Source organism: Haemaphysalis longicornis, unplaced genomic scaffold, assembly GCF_048455015.1.
Source record: "Haemaphysalis longicornis isolate Haplotype H1 unplaced genomic scaffold, Haemaphysalis longicornis Haplotype H1 scaffold_10, whole genome shotgun sequence".
In the NCBI taxonomy this organism is placed as follows: domain Eukaryota; kingdom Metazoa; phylum Arthropoda; class Arachnida; order Ixodida; family Ixodidae; genus Haemaphysalis; species Haemaphysalis longicornis.
This window is the reverse complement of record NW_027526204.1, coordinates 111,856,849-111,875,933: the sequence shown is the minus strand read 5'-3', so window position 1 is coordinate 111,875,933 and position 19,085 is coordinate 111,856,849. Positions and strand designations below refer to the sequence as shown.

General features: G+C 48.1%; 1 protein-coding gene and 1 non-coding gene across 2 annotated transcripts; one reads left to right on the top strand and one right to left on the bottom strand.

Moving 5' to 3' along the window:
• The first annotated feature begins 977 nt into the window (after positions 1-977).
• LOC144160028 (carbohydrate sulfotransferase 5-like) lies at positions 978-7,504 on the top strand. Its single transcript, XM_077691649.1, has 3 exons — positions 978-1,469; positions 4,081-4,338; positions 7,235-7,504. Exons 1-3 carry the CDS (start codon positions 978-980, stop codon positions 7,502-7,504), a joined length of 1,020 nt encoding a protein of 339 aa, XP_077547775.1.
• Positions 7,505-18,746: 11,242 nt separating this feature from the next.
• Trnae-cuc (transfer RNA glutamic acid (anticodon CUC)) lies at positions 18,747-18,818 on the bottom strand. Its single transcript has one exon. It is a non-coding gene; the product is annotated as a tRNA-Glu (tRNA).
• Between the last annotated feature and the right edge of the window lie 267 nt (positions 18,819-19,085).

Genomic DNA, 19,085 nt, shown 5'->3' with positions numbered 1-19,085 from the left:
ATCCATGTGGAGGGCTAAGCCCCAATCCTCTTTGAAGTCTCCTTCCCAGTTTAAAATTTTACTTTTGGCTTGTTTGGTCTACTATCGGCTTTTATTTACCGAATGTCTTTTATTTACCTAGGTCTTTTATTTATTTTATTTAGTTAATTATGGACAAATAACTGACTCCCCAGTTTTCTTCTATAATAAGCCGGGTGTTGTAAGCTGAGTTCCGTGTGCTATGTATTATTATGATGTCTGGTAATCTACACTGCATACACGCTACCATGGAGTCGGACGTAGTGACTGCCATGCCATTTATCGCCAGACGCAAAATACAATAAAGTTCAACAACCGGACAGCAGATCAGGATTTTTCCCAGTAGCCGTATATTGAACACGTTCTGCTGTCTCGGTGGTCATCACACTTCGCTGTTTTCCTTTTTTTTTGCAGCATGCGTGAGATTAAGACCTGCGTACATTGCAGTCATCGTGGTGGCGACGGTACTTGTCTACCACCTAGGACATTACACGAACCCGCTTTCACGGGGAACTGATACCTCAGACGGCAAATCAGCCAGTCTGCATCCCTCTATCGAATCTTCCAATACTGCCGATGGAAACACGCCAGGCAGCAAGGTTATTCTCACGCCAGGACTGAACCTGTCTATAGACAAACTAACTGCTGTCGAGGAAGGACCAGGCACTGCTCATGCAGCCTCTTCATACGAATTAGAGCCCTTCAAGAAACGAAGAGGAAGTGCGGCAGGCAGGAAACCCTCAAATGGCATCCCCGCCGGCGCCACACCAACACTTACCACGCCAGTAGGACCCCTAACGGCTGTTCAAGACGGAGCCAATGCTGCGCATGCTATCTCTACATCAGCTGTCCAGCCCTCCGGACAACTGAGAGCAAATATGATGGTTGAAGACGAAGCCCATGCTGTCCACGAAGTCTCTAACCCAGGGGTCCAATTCCCCGGGCAACCTAGAGCAAACATGACGCGCACTTACTTAACAGAAAGCCCTGCCGACGCTGCTTCATCAACTAATAAAACCAAGGGCTCCCTTTACTGGGCGCTTAGAAACGACACCAAGGCTTTGCTGCTAAACGGCTTCGTCTCCCAGTACACGAAAGCCCTGCCGAAAGAAGTGATGAGGATCCTGGAAGTGGGGTACTTCAGGTCTGGATCGTCCTTCCTTGGACAGCTGCTTTCGGCGAACCCTCGGACCTTCTACCACTACGAGCCGTTACGAACGCTGAACGGAGGTGTTCGGCTACCGGCGGACGACAGCCGACGGGGCCTGCAGTACATCGAGGATTTCTTTGCGTGCAAGTTTGAGAAGCACCGGGACCACCTCCAGCTGGCGAAGAGGTACCCCCACCCTTTTCAGCAGAATACCTACCTGTGGGACTCTTGTGAGCGTGTGCGGCCGCTCTGTTTCGACCCGATGTTTCTGACCACGGTGTGCAAAGCGGTTCCAACCCAGGTTAGCAGGCACCTCTGAGGTGCCCTTCTTTATTTTTGTATGTAAGCGCAGTAGTCTTTTTTCCTTTCAAATGCGCAAATAGAAAAACAACGCTAAAGACAGGACAAAGGGGACACTAGACCCACGCAGATATTCGAAGCTTTAGTCATACACCAAAAGGGGAAAGATTGCACGAGCAGTCTTTCGTTTGAGTTAGTGGGCAAGGCGATTAAGTATCACACTTCCTAATCGCTAGTACTGTTATTTTTTGTATATGTTCTTTCTGACAAGCGTGTTTAAAAACCCCCCTTCTTTCCAAAAAAACTTTAGTCAGCAGTCCACGCTGCGTGTGTCAGTATCACCTTTGCCCAGTCTTTAGCTCTGTTTCCTCTTTAAGCATTACGTACCAATTGGCCCGCGTTACCCCCCGTTTACAGTTCACTCCTTTCAAAACGCGTGGGCGCATCGACGTCTGGTTCCGTCGCTTCGGCGGGGTGGTCTAATGCCGTTCTTAACTTGTACCTGAGTATAGATTCTGTGCCCATCGGTTGTTGAATTCTTGCCCGACACGTGGCACTCCATCATTTTTTTAAAGACGATAGTCTTTCTTGGGCTACTTAAACCCAGAAATTTTGGTCTGTCTGTATGTCTGTCTGTCTGTGACTCAATTCAGCCACCCGGCCAAACTAAACCAATGCCTGCGCAATAGTCTTATATAGTCACAGTTAAATCTACCCGTCTAAGTCCGGTGTAATGTTCATACCTGTCAACATTGTTGAAGAAGAAAAAGACATTACGCAAATATAAGACAACAAATTAATGCAGAAGTGATGTTTGCAGTGTTCCTTTATAAAAAATCATACATGCTTGACTTTGGCGAAATTAAACACTTCATCAACTCCAGAAACAAAATTCACTTCGCCGTCGCCTGCTGTCGCCCACGCCACTATTTGCGGCACTTTAAGCAACTGGCAACAGTTACGAAAGGCTCCACTAGATAGGTTCCACGTTCTGCTTGCAACGCACGTGAAGTAGGGAAACGCGGTTCTATAAACGTTGAAGTAGGGCGCCTCGATTCACGCGCGTCTTCGTCGTACGGCAGCGTTGTCATCGAGACACCCGGTTTGGAGGTGGAACGCGGGAAATTTAAAATGATTTAAGCAAAGCTTTAGCATCTTTACCTTGGGAGGAGCGCGACGCAAGAGGAACAACATGAGAGGTGAGCGGGAAAACGAAGGGAGGCATTTACTTGGCAAAAGTATCGTCTTCGACGACATTTGCAACGAAAGAAGCAGATACGCGGCCAATTTTTTAAATACAAGTCTCTTGGTGTGAAGCCGTAGTATATAACCTGGAAGTTCAGATTGGACTTTCACGCGCAAAGTGTACCTGTGAGGTGCGAAATGGCAGATGTTAATGTTTATGTCACTTAGGGATGTTCAATGATGGCGGACATCCTTTTTCACAAGTGATTTTTTTTTGTTTCTCACTTAAGTGCCGTAGTATGGCGCTTTCGAACTAGCTGAGTGTGGGGCAAAATATAATTTTCAACAAGGCCAATTTTACAGAAGAGTCAATCCTGTCGACATATCCCTGGGAGCGTTTGAAACTAACAGAGCAGTTACCGTGCCCACGAAGCTTTTGACGTTGAAAGGCTTAAAACCGCGTGTACCGTTTTTTGCCCCAATGTGTTCTTCAATAGTAACATCTTCCGAAGGAAATGACAAAAAAAAAAAAAATACAGGACAGCAGCTGTTAAAGTTCAGAACATATTCTCCCTCATTCTGTTCCGATTGGCGGGAACGCGCTGTAGGGCGAGAATGGTTTCGCCGTGCTTTCTGGAACCGCGTAGGAAGAACATGGCCGCTTACGCCAGGCATGAACAACTTCCCTGTTGTACAGGAGTATATTATTCTGGACCCTCGCAATGGCGTGTATCATAGCTCAGATGTAAATTTAAATTTCGTCATGTAAACCTACGTCACGTGACTACCTTCAGTGTTTGCAGATGCATGCATGAGCCATTCAACATTGCGTTCAAAACCATCCATATAAGCACCATTGCCCCTTACCTGTAGTCCAGATTCTTACCTGTAGTCTAGATTGCTGCGATCGCTAGTTACTCAAGCGTCATTTATCTGTTAGAGAAACGTTTATTATGTGTATACTTATTGTCCATAGACAATGTTTCTTCTTGACACACGGAAGATTCAGTGTTTGCTAGTAATGTTAAGGACAGCGCACGCTAACCCGCTCCCAAATTTCGACTTTACACTCGCACAATTATTCCCGCGCATTGGGTTAAGTTGCCCGAAATAACAAATTTGTAGGTTGTTCTCACTGAATTAACAATTTTGAGTACTAAAAGTGCTTTCGGCCAGTAGGCCACCGGTCAGGGATCCAGTTAGTCAATCGGTTCATAATACAGTGGTAACACGATCTTGCTCGATCAGCAAATCTATCCATCAAAGAAGCATAAAAAACTTGGTCGGTTTCAATCAATCAATCAATCAATCAATCAATCAATCAATCAATCAATCAATCAATCAATCAATCAGTTCACTAGTATTGATAGTCATTAATACATAATTTATTTCATTGTTAATTCGGTAATAATAATCTGTCACAATAGGTTATGAAGGTTGTCCGGCTCGACCTGGGTACCGCGCTTGAGTTCATGTTGCGGCAAGAACCGTCGATGGCCGGCAACGTAAAAGTAATCCACCTGGTTCGCGACCCGCGCGCCATCTGGACATCGAGACAGCGCCTTGGCTGGTGCCTAAACAGGGTCAACTGCTCGAGCGCCGCCATTTTATGCACCGAAATGGAACGGGACCTGGACGCCTACGACAGCTTCAGCCGCCACAGCCCTGCAGGCGTCGCGTACCAAGTAAGCCCACAACTCCCAGCAAGCCGTCCCTCTAATAAATTTGGGTGCATTTTAGGAGGACGGCAATATATAGCTTACGTAGTGTGCCACTCTGCCGAAGCGCGGACCCGGATATCAACGCGCGCGCGTGTTTTGAACGTAGGCGGTGATTAATGCGTGACGTCGTCTGGTTTTTGTGGCGTAATTTGTTTGTCGTCACTGACGCAGTCAATAAGCAGGTTAGGTCTGAAAAATCACGGAAGGGATTCGTGTTAGTTGGAAATAATCGCAATAACGCACTCTTCGCGCCGTGAGGAGTAACGGCCGACTTCGGTAATGAAGCGCGGGGGCAACAACTGCTGTCGTTCTTAAGGGGCCATGCAGACAAAACACAGGTTTGATTAATTTGAAAGACTGCCTCGTTAGAATCACACTGATACCACTTTTAATGTAAACTTCGCTGAAATAAGCTACGTAATTAGGAAAAAAGGAAATGGCCATGCGACCCACTAGCTTATTTCCCGCAACAGAACCTATGATGTCATAGGCGCCAGCTCTGCGATCGTCTGAAGGCGGCAAAAGCAAACGCGAATTACGCTGGGCTCATAAGCTTGCCGAGCGAGCAATTCGCGCTTAAATGTAATGCATATTCATTTTACCGCCGTAAGAATGGTGTGGTAAACAATTAAAGTTACGAAAATACGCGTAAGCGTAAGAGTACCGACGCGCACTACTGTTGGTACTGGGCGCACTATGCTTGTTTTAGCTACACAGAAGTCCGCCGTTTTGGAGTTGTCTTACACGACACTGGCCGATTGGCGTGAGTGACCTTGTTTTACGTGACCGTGTTTGTCGAGGATACCCCATGTTTCACGAAACGACTACTTTCTACCGTAACAGAAACAAGCCAGGTGCAAATACGGTCAAAAAGAAAGCAACGGCTCACAACGGTCCCCGGTTCCGTATGGTAGCGCCATCTGGTGGGACTGATGGTAAGCGAGGCTGCAGAGCCTAATGACGCACTGGAAGTTCGCTTGAATACCTGCTCTTGTGACTTCATGGCAGACGTTACGAAAGAACATGAGTTGGCGCGAGAATCAAAATTTTAACCTAAATTGATTAATTTCTCAGTGAACACGGCACCTTTTGCTGCAGGACAAGCGCCGAGGACACTATAAACCGCGAAATCTTTCGAATGAAACAAACTTCTATTTTGTCTGCATGGCCTCTTTAACTTCCTCCCGAGTAAAGTGTATTACACCAGAACTGTGCGACACTCGGTATGCAGCAAGAAAGAAATTGGCCGAGTGTCTGCTTCTTTCGCTACAAATAGTCTCCTGCACTCCCCCCGCCCCCTCCCTCGTAACAACCCCTGCTCTCTCCCCCTGCCACTAACACTCTCTTCTCCTCCTCACTCAACCCTCTCATGACGAGTGCGATGGGGGAGGCTTGCTCATTTAAATTTTCCCGCGTCCGCGCCGTCTGTTGGCACCTTTCGTCTCTGTTCTGTTTAGAACAGCTTCAGCCGACATGTTTTGTCTTCATGTTTGCTTTCCACCCGCATCTCTTCTACGGCAACGGAAATTGATCACCGGTCTTAGTCTCTTACGCATCTTGGAGCATCCTGCGCTCTCCAGGGTTAAACAGACAAGGAAGTACGCAGAAGACACGGAAGGAGAGTTGCCTCCAACCCGCCGCGGTGGCTCAGTGCTTTAGTTGGGTCCCAGGTAGGGTGCGCAAACCCCATTGGTATGGGCAGTTCTGCCTTTTGCGACCCTGTACGCCTGGCTGTACCCGCCATGAGTACGAATAAAAGTTGGGCAGCGCATTGGCAATTGCGCTGCTGAGCCCAAGGACGCGGGTTCGATCCCGGCCACTTTTCAGAGTGAGGCTAAAAGGGAAAACACCCGTATGTTCCGGATTTAGGCGCTCGTTAAAGACCTTCCAGTTGTCAAAATTAATATGGAGCCCTCCACTACGGCGCGCCTCATGGCCCACATGTAGGTTTTGCAGAGTTAAGCCCCAAAGGCAACCAGAGTTGCTTCCAGGCAGCCACCGTGATTGGCATTTTAAGAAAATGCGTCAAAGGTCCCCGGCAACCATTTTGTTTTCGTTTTACCTAGCCTGTTGTATACCGCAGTGCTTCCGATGTACCAAGGAACCTATTGCTCACCCCGATATCAATGTCAACACCAGCTGTACAACTTCATGGAGTTTTTTTCGTATGGTTGAGTGCCTCAATTCTTCCTTCAGGGGTTTTAAAAAGAAGCCATGGATGGCCTCTCTTTAATGGCTAAACCAAACAGACATAGCGCGTAACTGCCAAACAGGGTTTGCAGAGATGTATTTGAAGCTGTGTTATATTGTTGACGCGAACATTCTCCAAAATGTGAAGCGTTTACCTCACCGGCTCTTTCGAGCACTCTATCAGCCGCTTCTGAACCCTTTCTGGAAAGGCGTAGGTACTTATGTGCGCATCGGTACTTCTGTATTTACGTGTACTTTCATAACTTACACTGTTTATCCCACCATTCTTACTCCTATAAAAAGAATGTGCCGTACATTTAAGCGCAAATAGCTCGCTCGGCAAGTTTATATGCCCTGCCTAATTTGCGTTTGCTTTTGCCGGCCTCAGCCAATCACACAGCTGGCACATGTGACACCATAGGTTCTGTTGCGGGAAATGAGCTGTGTGGGTCACATGGCCATTCACCTTTGGTCTAATTATATAGTTTATAAGAGCGAAGTTTATGTTAAAAGTGGTGGCAGTATGATTCTAACGCGGCAATCTTTCGAATGAACCAAACTTGTATGTGTGTTTCGTCTGCATGGCCCCCTTCACCACGTATTCGGCACTGTCTATCCTGCGATTTGTCTTGGCATAGCTTCTCATGCGCTTCCGCATTCGTATTGACAGGTTCGTCACGAAGACCTGGCCACGGACACCTACAACACGACTGAGAAGATGTTTCGAGCTCTGGGCCTGCCCTACACGGCGTTCGTTCGTCGTTTCATCGAAACTCACACTCGTGAGACGAACCCGAAAGTGCGACTGAATCCGTACGCCACGTCCAAGAACTCCTCCGACGTAGCATACTCCTGGAAGAGTAGGCTTGGGTCCGCTGACGTGAAACGCATCAACAAGGAGTGCTTGAACGTGATTCGACGATTGGGTTACGAACTTTAGGCCCCGGATGTGGTAGCGCAGGTTGTATGCATCATTAACACCAAAGTTTGGCTAGGTTGTAGAAAATGCGTGCTCAGCTCGCATGTCCAAAAAGCGACCGCGAAAGCCGCCCGTGTGGGGGGAAGCACGTGACCTAGCTCCCACCGGAAGTGACCTAGTTCCAACCGGAAGTGACGACAGTGTCGACACCTGCCGGACACAGATTTCGCCGTCTAACTTGAAAAAACAAAAACAAAGTGGCGCGGCAGGGACAAAAACAAAGCGCGGGAACGCGCAGGGGCGGATTATTGACTGAACAACTATTCCACGCCGACGCTGCGCAGAGCGTGGCGCCCGAGGTGCTTTAAATGTGAACAAAGTAGTGCCAACTGAACAAATAAAACCGAAATCAAAACGTCACACACCTCTCGTGGCTCCATACTCCGTATCTGAGAAATAAAACGCAAAGAAAAGGCACGAGCGTCTGGTTTCAATTTGAGGTATAGCTTGTACTCACTGGCGAGGGACGCATGAAGGCAACCATGTGAGTGAGCCGTCACTGGTTACGTCCGGCTCCGCGGGATGCCGGTACTTGTCCGTGCTATAGCAGATGATGTGTGTCGGACTTTCCAAGCTCTGCCCCACCGAACGCAAAGTATTGCTTCGAGTCCGATGTGAGTGCAATTAATAACATCTCTGTTGACACCACCGTTTATAATCTGGTTGAAACGGGGGAGGCGACGCACGCCGGTGTTTTTTTTTTTTTCGGCGTGCGGGCGCCGTGGCACAAGCCGCGCCATGTTCCTGGCGCATCGGCCATATCCGTGGCCGTTTCGAGTGTTGCAAAGCGGAGAAATTGACTGCTAAACTTTTAAGTGAATACGTGATTGGACGCTGGTTGGCGGGCGATTCACTAGATGGCGCAAGCTGGCGTAAGGCGCGTAGTTTGAACCTGGGGAATAGAAACTCTTCGTACAATAGGAGGTGGCGCTATTGTCGGCGCTATGGACTCCTCATTGTCCAAAGCTCGGTCGCGCGCTTTGTATTCAGAGACCTTAGCAAATTTTCGTGTCTAGCGCTTACGTAGCGTATGAGTATGCGTGCATTTGAAAGGACATGTGTATGTTAGGCTACCTATGTTCAATTATGACTTCATGGCGACCTTGTTTCGGTGTGTGGTTTCTCGAACTGTTCTTGGAAATGAACCAGCGAAACCAGCACAACAAATCAATTTTCATACAACGGCTGGGAAACGCAGAATGTAAGGTACGCTAAGTAATGATTGATAAGTAGGTCTCGAAAGAATGTACTTAGGCTCTGCTTCATAAATCCGCGCCACAAAAGAGACAGATAAACATCGGCTTCTACAAGCTTGGGCCGGGTCCCCGCTATCCCTAGACGACTCAACCGCCTTTTATATTAACGAAAATGTGACAAATCGAAAACGCTTTCGTCGATGTTCCTCACTATATCGCGACGTGCGAAATAGCTCGGACACTGTTGTGTATCCATTTCTTGCAACGTTGCGCCAATGAACCACAAAAAAGAAGAGTTATTTTACGGCACCCCACATTTTAAAGAGAAACGACGAAATGGGTAAAAAAGAAATTCATGCAGAGAAGTAAATCCCAAGAAATAAATGGAAGATTTCAGAAGCAGTGGTGGCCAAGCTTTAACAATTGCGGTGGGTAGAAACACCTTTTCGAGACCCAAAAATTTTAACGCTCGCTTTTGGAAAACAATGGATTTCGGCGAATACACACAGAACGCAGATTGTGGGCGCGAAAAAAAGTTCTGTTGCTGGTAGGAGACGAAAAAAAAGGTCCTCTTCCCACGTTGTAAAACAATCGGACGGGAAAATATGACGCGGAGTATCACACATGTTATTCTTCCCACCTATTTATAGCAAGCACAATCATAATAGAGACATCTAGCGGCTAGTCAGATAGCATCAACCGATAAGTCTTACAAAGCCGAAGAGGGAAGTTCGGCTGCCTGCAATGTGTATTTTAACACGAGAGTGTCTTATGGCGGGATCCACCAAGATCTGATTGACGTCATATCCGTCACGGAAATGACATCGCCAGAAGAACGCGGATGCGCCAGGATTCGAGCCGGGTGCTCCGCCGCCGCAACGGGAGGTACCAGGGGCTTTACCGACTGCGCTACGAGCTGAAGCGCAGACAGCCGTATGAACGCGCCATATATCTTTCCTATAACCTCATCTATTTCGATGCTGCTGCCGTCTCAGAGAGGTCAAGCGAAGTAGTGCATCACGATGCTAATGAGCGCCAACAGTTGGCGCCAGCTGAGCTCGTCGCAACGCAACCATCTGCCGTACACTCCACGGAGCAGGGACGCGGTGGTCGCACATTTGCGAAAGCGACGCGCCAGCAGGTTGTCGCTCGCTAAGCACACACACAAGACAGCCCACAAATCATGCTCTTTCGTTGTAGCGGACCGTGAGTTCACCAAACGATTCGCTGGCAACCCGTTCGGTTTCGTTCGCATGGTTTGCGAGCGCGTGTGGTTTCATTCGTGTTTACGCAGTGCTCCGGCGTGTGCAATTCAGTGTCTAATGTTGAGAAGTCTGACGGCGCCACGAGGCCACAGCCGAAATAGGCTGTGGCCTCGTAGGTGTTGTGAAACCCCCCCCCCCCCCCCCCCCCTACCCCGAGACGGCCGCCGCGAGAGCAGTCTGTCTTGATTTTACCTAACCGGCCAAACCGCTTCCGCTCACTGACTAGCCAGAGTCACTGTTAATTATTGATAGTGACGCTGGCTAGTCAGTGAGCGGAAGCGGTTTGGCCGGTTCGGTAAAATCAAGACAGACTAATCACTCGCAGTTGTGAGCGACACCAGCTGTACTGGACGGGAGCAGTCTGTCTTGATTTTACCGAACCGGCCAAACCGCTTCCGCTCACTGACTAGCCCCCGTACCTATCAATAATTAACAGTGACTCTGGCTAGTCAGTGAGCGGAAGCGGTTCGGCCGGTTAGGTAAAATCAAGACAGACTGCTCTCGCGGCGGCCGTCTCGGGGTAGGGGGGGGGGGATTTCACAACACCTACGAGGCCACAGCCGAAATATAAATAGCGATGTGCAAGTTCATATCGATGCAGGATAAACATTCAACTCATCCCGTGAAGGCACATCTCACTTTCGTGTTTTGCCGATTCCTATGGAAGAGGGAGCAGCCACATTTTTTTATTTCGTTGCTTTTAATTTTGCGTTTCAAATGGTCAGCACTCGCTGTCTAGACGTGCTACACCGGAAAGGGCAAAGGGCACCCTGTATTTCCGTTCTGCTTCTGTTTTCAGGTAGCCAAAGTAAAGTTTGGAGACATTCCTTTTTTCTTCGCTGCCACCGCCATGTCTTAAGTATAACGTAATCTTTGCCTAAAATTTATTCGGTGTTGTGCTAGGAACCTGTACTAAAAAAGTTTAATTTTTTCGCTGGGAAGAAAAGTCATTCTGTTAACACAAAAAATTTCACAGGGACCTCACTCCAAAGAGAGTAACAAATATAGCATGATGATAATGATGATAAATGTTATCGGTAGCAAATAATCTTTTAGGCCACGAGCACATCGGCTTGCACGCTTTCGGTCAAAGGTGCGTAGCAGGCACGGTATTCGTGTAATTATCTGCAAGTAAGTTGGGCAGAGAGCATTTTTTTTTTGTAGCGATAGATTGCCCTACGGCATAACAGGGAGGTTTATAGGTACAACATTGCACCAGTTGCACGCAGAAAGCCAAGAAGAGACCGGTACTGGGGTCCCCATATCCAACGCTTAAGATCGGGGGGTCTCCGAGGATGGAGTCCTGTGCCTCGGAGGTGTTGGATTCTGGCGTTTCTAAGACCTGAACAAGTCCACAGCAGGTGTTCAAAGTCGGCTTCTGGCGCAGGAGTCACACAGAAGGGGCAGGTGTCCGCAAACGGGGCGTAGTATCGGGCAGGCCAAGTGTGAGTACCGTAAAAACCCGCGTATAATACGGACCCGCGTATAATACGAGGTGTAATTCGCGAACAGCAAAAGCAGAAAAAAGTTTTCATCCGCATATAATACGAGGTAAAGACCACAGAAAACATTTATTTGCACTGCAGTTACCCTTCAGTCATTGTCAGTTTTCGCTGGCACTGTCTCCCGACGTCCGTTTAGTCATCGTCAGGTTCTGCTGACGCTTTCTCCTGAAGTCGCCTTGTTGGAAATGTCTTCCCACAGAAAGTGGTTCTCAGTGCCATCAAGGCCGTTCGAGATGCCGCATTTCTGAAAAGAGCGACTGACGAGCTCCTCTAGGATGCTGGCCCACGCATCGGCGATCCGCCCACAAAGCACCGCTGGAGAAGCCCACGTTAGCCATTCGGTAGCTGTCACTTACGGGTCTCCTGACCTCATCCCCTCTTTGTAGAAGGACCTGATGCAGTCTTTGAAAGGCTTGTTGATGCAAACGTCTAACGGTTGCAGCTGGGATGTCATTCCTCCTGCAATGTCAATGAGTTCCATGCGGGGTTCGCGCAATAACTTCTTCACGGCATCGGCCAGGTGGCAGCGAAAGGCGTCCAACACGAGCACTGACGGGAACCCCCAACAGTGTTCCAGGCCGCCGACACCACACAGACTTTATCCAGTCAAGCACCCGTTGCTTTCTCCACCCGCGAATGCTGCCTTCGGTGACGCCGAACTGCCGTCCTGCGGCGCAATTCCTGATGGTATTGGCACATAAAATAACTTTCCTTTTAATTGCAGCTGAATACTGCCTTCGTGCACCCGACATCGTGATAGACTTGCGGTGAACGTGCCGATCCTTCGCGTGGTCAAAACAATCAAAATGGCGCCGGCTGAGAGAAGCAGCAGCCAGCTAACGTCACCGCAAAATGGCACACCCTCCGCTGAAACCGAAACCGAAAGTGGAAATTTTCGGCTTAAAACTTTGGGATCCACATATAATACGAGGCAAAAATTTTACATAGTAAAATTTGGAAAACAACCTCGTATTATATGCGGGTGTTTACGGTAACTGCTGGGGATAACGCCACCCCAACTCGAAGCCTCCGCAGCAAGACCTCCTCCCAGCGAGCGAGCCCACTGGGAAGGTCAGTTCCACGCGGTGGAAGTAAAGCACGCGTGGCGCGGCGGAGGTTCTCTTTTTCCACCAGCAGTTCTTCTAGGGTATATCGTGGCCTCCGCGATCGGCTGCCGGCGGCGCGCCGGAGCAACGGCGCGCCGCCGGTAGCCGATCGCGGAGGCCGTGCACATATACTCGAAGTAGTGGTAGTGGCCGTGGGAGGTCTCTTCTGTGGCAGGCGCGATCTGCCACAGTGTGGGCAGGAAGCGTGTCCCGGCGAATCCAGGAAACGCGCACAGGGCATGGATAAGTGTCCATAACCTCGGGAATGCGTGCGGCGAGCATGCGTTGTTGACCAATATTAGCTTGCTGAAGTGTGTGGTATCGACGGCAAACCTGAGCAAAAGCAATTGGCTTTCATGGCCCCTAAGCACGAGTTTTAGACGCCAAAACTGTGTTTAACCATCCCGGGCGCTCCTCGTCCAGCACGGTAATACAGTGGTGTAAGAAGTGAGGCGTAAGTATTGTTAATTAAGGACGATTATTATCACGTTCAAATCAGGTTTATGTAAAGCGTGCTTTAATGTGCAAACTCTTCCCCTAGGAAAGCTTGATGTGGGCGACTTGGTACATTATGCTAAAATATTACTCGGCGGTAAAACAGGGACGAAGAAGAAACACGCAACACACAACACAGTGCCGAACTTCCAACTAGATTTTATTCAAAAAAGACGCTGCTTCTATAGGTACAAAAATACTAAAGCACTAAAAGCATTTTGACGTCAAAGTGCATCACGTTTCTAAGAAGGCTACTTCTTTATCTGACAGCGATATGGACGGAGTACTAACGCAGCCTTCCCCTGCCTGTCTGATAAAATGAGCTTCAAGAATTTCGCGCTCAAGCCGAAATTGTATATGTTTGTGTTACATGGCTATGGGTTGTGTGTTACAAGGCAGTGTGTTGTGTGTTACGTGTTTCTTCTTCGTCCCTGTTTTAGCACCGAGTAATTTTTTTAAGCATCATCCCCTACGCCGACTCATTCGCCGGTGTGTCTTTTCACATATTTTTTGTTGTTCTTGTACGAAGTACTACAAGCTGCGTTCCAGTTCAGTTGTTGCTCCACAGAACAGAAACTTTCATAACAGTCGCTACAGCGTACCCTACTCGTTGCTCCGTTGTCACCTGCAAAAAGACGCGAGAAAACGTCTCTCACTAGCGTGGCCGTGCGCCAACGCGCGCGCTACGGCGCTACCGCAATAAAGCTTGACGTTGGATTAATTGGGTGCTCATGGCAGCTTAGGCAACAGCGCGGAAAAAGAGAAGGCAAACAGACACCAGCGCTGACCACATTACTTTGAGTGCAAAAAAAATATATAAGAAGGCCGCATATGCTTATTTCGCTGCTAATGTCGTCAAAAGACGATAGTCTTTTGCAGCCAGGGCGCCATAACTGCCTCTCATCTCTCACCCGCCCACATCTCATGCTGCTCCCTTGCTGTCTCGTACTCCCACGATAAACGCAATAAAGGTTTGCCAAATTCAGTGTTTCCACGTTCGCACTGCCGGCGTGCGATACATTGGGACCGTTTGTTACTCTGTGGCTGGGCGCTTCAGCCACGAGCTCCAGACTTGGGAGCAAGCCTTTTTTTGTATTTCGCGGTTAAAATATTCTTTTTAACGCGTTACTTCTGTTGGCTATCCCGAAAATTACGCCCACGTATATTTTAATTAAAGGAACTGTGCTGGTATCAGTTATGTATGTATGTTCCACTTCCAAAGTTCCTAATGTTTTCGCTTTGCTTAGCAATGTTGACAAGTATTAAGAATACTAGCAGACTTAGTAGTTTGGAAATGTTTTGTCCTGATAAACGTCTCGTTAAAAAATTCTAACTTCTGGCCTGGCGGCTGAATCGAGGGTCAGACAGACAGACAGACAGACAGACAGACAGACAGACAGACAGACAGACATGAGTAAATGGAGCTTTCAATAGCTCCCCGGTACAGACAGACAGACAGACAGACAGACAGACAGACAGACAGACCAAAATGTTCGCGTTGGGAAGGTTATAGTCGTTAAAATGTGGGACCATATTTATCACTTTACGTCTTGAAGTAGACAGACAGACAGACAGACAGACAGACAGACAGACAGACAGACAGACGAAAATGTTCGCGTTGGGAAGGTTATAGTCGTTAACATGTGGGACCATTTATCACTTTACGCCTTGAAGTGTTTATTCCGGGGACAATGAAATTATACAGAACCTCAACACAGGGCCGTTCTATATACGCCATGTAGCGTCGCCTGGAGGGCGAGCTGAGAACAGTCGAGGTCGATGTTTCCCATAGCTCCCGCGGGGTGGTAGTGCAGTGGATATTATGCGTCGTGTCGGAGCGGCAGTTTCGAACTTCAGGAGTGAACTGTTTTAGTAAAGCCACAGTTTTTAAACGCTGGAAAGAAATGTGATGGACCCACCTGATGAGTGCAGCAGCGTGCGGACTAAGAGGATTACTTCACCTGTACTTCGATGCTGTTTTGGCAGACCAATCAGACCTCTGACAATAGAAAATAGCCCATTAAACGCTTAAGGTCTTGTTGTCACCATCACGTGGAATTTAGGAATTCGTTATTTTTCCGTATATGCAACCTCTGATTGGGTGTGATCTGTCACCAAAAAAATCAGATGGCATTTTGTGCGCAAATAGGGCAAATTCCCGAATCGTTGCACCATCCCACATTTTTCTAAAGGAGTATAAATTTATCTAAGGAGAATTTATATAAGGAGTGCGAGTGTGCTGGGCGAGTGGTGAGCCTGAGCGCGAGTGACTGCGAGTGGTGAGGGCGACTAGTGAGCGTGAGTGTGAGTGAGTACGTGAATATTTTTCTGTGTGAGTGAGCGGCGCCCAGTTTTTCCGAGGTATGCTTCTATCTGTGCAAGCCGGGTCCTCGGTCACCTCATCTTTAATGGACTTCTGAGTAAGCTCCTTTTATGACTCATAAATTCCGCAAGGAGTTCAAAAGCTACTGACGCACTAACGCAGCTATTGGGCTTGCCGGGTGAACCCTTTCAACTTCCCGCCCTCTCAAAGCTCTCCTTGACACGCCAGCAGACCACTCTGCTTCATGGAGTCCGGACAGGAGCACTGCTTATACTCCGACCTTCCTCGACAAGATGTATTCATTGAAACCCCCTGATTGCCTCCACTGCCGCATTCAAGCAAATTCGCAGAACCTGTTGTCGGACCCCACTGAATTTTAGCGTGCGTGAGTTTTCACGCGAGAGTATTAGCTAACTCGGTAGGTCAGAATTCCGGGGCCACTGCCTTTGTGAGGCCCTAGCGAGGGGCTCCTGACCCTTGTCCATCCGGCTGGGCCCCCGGCCATCATGCCGATTTGCGCCATTGCGGGGGGTGAAAGAGCCTGGCGGCATGTCCTGCCACAGGCGGTTGCGAGTTGAGCGTCCACCGTGGCTGTGGAAGGCACATGTGCATTTGTGTGCCTTGGTGGCACCGCGAACCTACCGGTAAAATGGGCACAAGCGACTCTCCGGTCCGGTGCTCGGCCCTTGTGTGGGACTACAACGCTTGGGAAGTTCACCCGGCTTGCACGGGAAATCGCCCCTATGGAAAGGGGAGTCTGCAAAAACGCCGAAACTTGTTTGTACACAGACGGCAAACAGAAGGGCCACTAGTTCAAAGAAAAAAATGTTAATGACGTTATAAAGAAAGGTGGGTAAATTTCGGTCTGGGTGGTATTTCGAGTCGGAGCCCTACACAAGGCGAGACTAGCACGCACACCCAACACAATCACAGCTCGGGTTAATATGGGTGACTAAAGGCGGGCACAGTGAATGGGCAGTGTGGACTTTGAGTTGCAAGCGTGTGTTAGAGGCATGCACGTAGGCCTACGTGAGTACCGTACTTACCCGATTCTAACGCGCACCTTTTTTCCGCGAAAATAGGCCGAAAAATCGCATGCGCGTTAGAATCGGATACGACACCGAAACTGCCTAAACAGCTAAAATTTCGTTCCACCCATCGCCATCGTCCTCTCAAGATGGCGCCAAGAAGCTTTTAGCAACAATTTTTTTGGATCTAGTCGCCTAGGCTTTTCTTTCAGCGTTCACACAAATCGTCAAATTATTCCACTTGCGTGCTTGATAGCAGCAATGGCAGCAGCGGCAACGAAGGTGCGCCGCTTTCACAGCTTACGAGCGGCTCCCACGTGTTCACAACGAGCGGTTGGCTGAAGCGTATGCCTATGGAAAAGCTCGCGGGATGGGCATGCGAGGCGTGGGACACGATCCCATCGAACATGGTTGAACGTTCGTTTAGAAGTGTGGCATCGTGAACGCGCTTAACGTCACCAATGACGAGATGTTGCGGTCAGCGGAAGGCGACAAGAAGCTCTCGGAGAGCGACGAGGAGTGAGATGAGTGAGATTACTTCGGGGAATAAATCGCCCGTTTCTCTCGCATTCGTTTTTCTTGCTCACAAAGTTCCTTGCGCGTTGCAAACGCATGTGCAAGTTTTTTCGGTTTTTTGCCTGGAAAATCGGGTGCGCGTTAGAATCTGGGGCGCGTTAGAATCGGGTAATTACGGTAATTAGAACATGCTAATTACAGACGTAGCAATTAGGTGAGTAGCAAAGTACGTTACCGCGGGATGACCTCCTCGCTCGGCGATGTGAGCGCGTGCCTGTATGGTAACCGATATTAGAAAAGATGTAAAAGGCAACGAATGATGATGCCGACGCGAGGACGCGTTCGGCAGTTGTTTTTCAATCATTACATCCTGTGAAGTGTTTAGGGGCTGGCGTATTTTTTCTTGAACCAAAGAAATCTATGCACCACGAATGCCGCGCACGCACACACGTACGCACAAGAATCTCAAATATGGGTTCTCGAAAGGACATTTAATGCCAGGTATACACGTATAAAGAGACTAAAAACTGCAAGTACCGGAAAAGAAACGTGCGCGGTTAGCAAACTAGCTTCGCGAGTGCCGCTATGTCAACGCCCTCTTGTCAAGAAAGCTCTGTCTCGGTGAGCAGAAGTGCAAAGCGAGAGAAAGACAAGTTAACCGGTTTTGAAATGCTAAACCTATCCAACGTGTTTTCGTAATTAAAATAACGCTGTTACTCTTGGTTACGTGCTTATATTTTGCCTCAAATATGACTGAGGTTTTTTATTTTTTGCATTGAGAAATGCGGACCTGTATAAACCATGCCGGCAGTTGTAGTTGGAGATGGCCTTGTCGATATATACTTTGTATGTAAGCATTCTTCCACCTGTTTTTTATTATTTTTTGAGTCATCGGCCACTTTTTGTACCATCCGTCAACCATTTCCTATGCCGTTTGTTTGCCAGAGGCATGCATATGGCCTACTGAGATAAATTATTCATTTCGCTTGTTGAAGAAAAAGGAACATTACAGGTTTAAAAAGTTAACTTTGCGCATCATTTAACCAGAGAATCGGCAACTACGGGATTATTCATGTCAGTAGGTAGGTAGGCTTTCTTATCCGTAGAATGTTGTCCGGGCATCTCGAGCGCGACTACGTTATCAGTCATGTCATGTCAGTAGGTAGGTAGGCTTTCTTATCCGTAGAGTGTTGTCCGGGCATCTCGAGCGCGACTACGTTATCAGGATGCGAAAACCGAAGCCTTAGGATGGAGTGGTCGAAGGAGATAAGAGGCGCTCCTTGAGCACACGCCTCTCGTTCTTTACACGCACCACACCGGTGTCTTGGGGGAAAGCCTGTCACGAAGGATGCGCGTCATTGTTTGCAGCACTCGATTCCGGTCAGGCAATAGAATTGCGTACGTCCGGCGCTTAACTAGCTCAAACTTACACAGTATACGTTTTACATGTTTCTTTAGCATGAAATCTCATTCTAAACAGGTCACAATTTTATATGTGCCAGCTCGTAGAAACAACTGTCCATTTACGTTTTCAAATTTTGTAGTACTTCGAAAATATTACAAGGTTCGAAGATTGCTAATTGGTTATAAGCCAGTTCAATACTGCATTTTTCGCCACGATATTCGAAAGTTTGAAATATTCGCTTACTCCTACTAAATTGAAGTACGTGCTGGCGCTGTGCAATTTCTTGGTAAACAGTAGGTGGTTATTGGGCAAAAAAAGAAAAAAACTCTACAAGCACACAATTGTTCCGAAAGAAAAAAACACGTTCCGACACCGGGAATCGAACCCGGGCCTCCTGGGTGAGAGCCAGGTATCCTAACCACTAGACCATGCCGGAGCTCGCGTTTGCTTAGGAGATATTTTGTTTTGAAGGATCTCCTGCTCTTAATACGACGGTGTCGTTGACAACCTCAATGGTTCATAACATGGGGTCATTCAAACTCAGTTTCTAAACTGGAAGGTGGCTAAGAACGCGCATAGGTATTCTTGCAATGTTGTTTTATTTTTCTGATATCGAGTAGGCAAAGCAAGTTATATGCACAGTAACTATTTATATATCCCAATGTATCTGCTAACAATGCATAGAACGATAAACGCCGAAAGA

Excerpts from the sequence above, each read along its gene's own strand:
- LOC144160028 (XM_077691649.1), top strand. The coding sequence starts at position 978 with ATGACGCGCACTTACTTAACAGAAAGCCCTGCCGACGCTGCTTCATCA. Across the intron at positions 1,470-4,080 it reads GCAAAGCGGTTCCAACCCAG|GTTATGAAGGTTGTCCGGCT; the intron begins GTTAGCAGGCAC and ends CTGTCACAATAG. Across the intron at positions 4,339-7,234 it reads CTGCAGGCGTCGCGTACCAA|GTTCGTCACGAAGACCTGGC; the intron begins GTAAGCCCACAA and ends TCGTATTGACAG.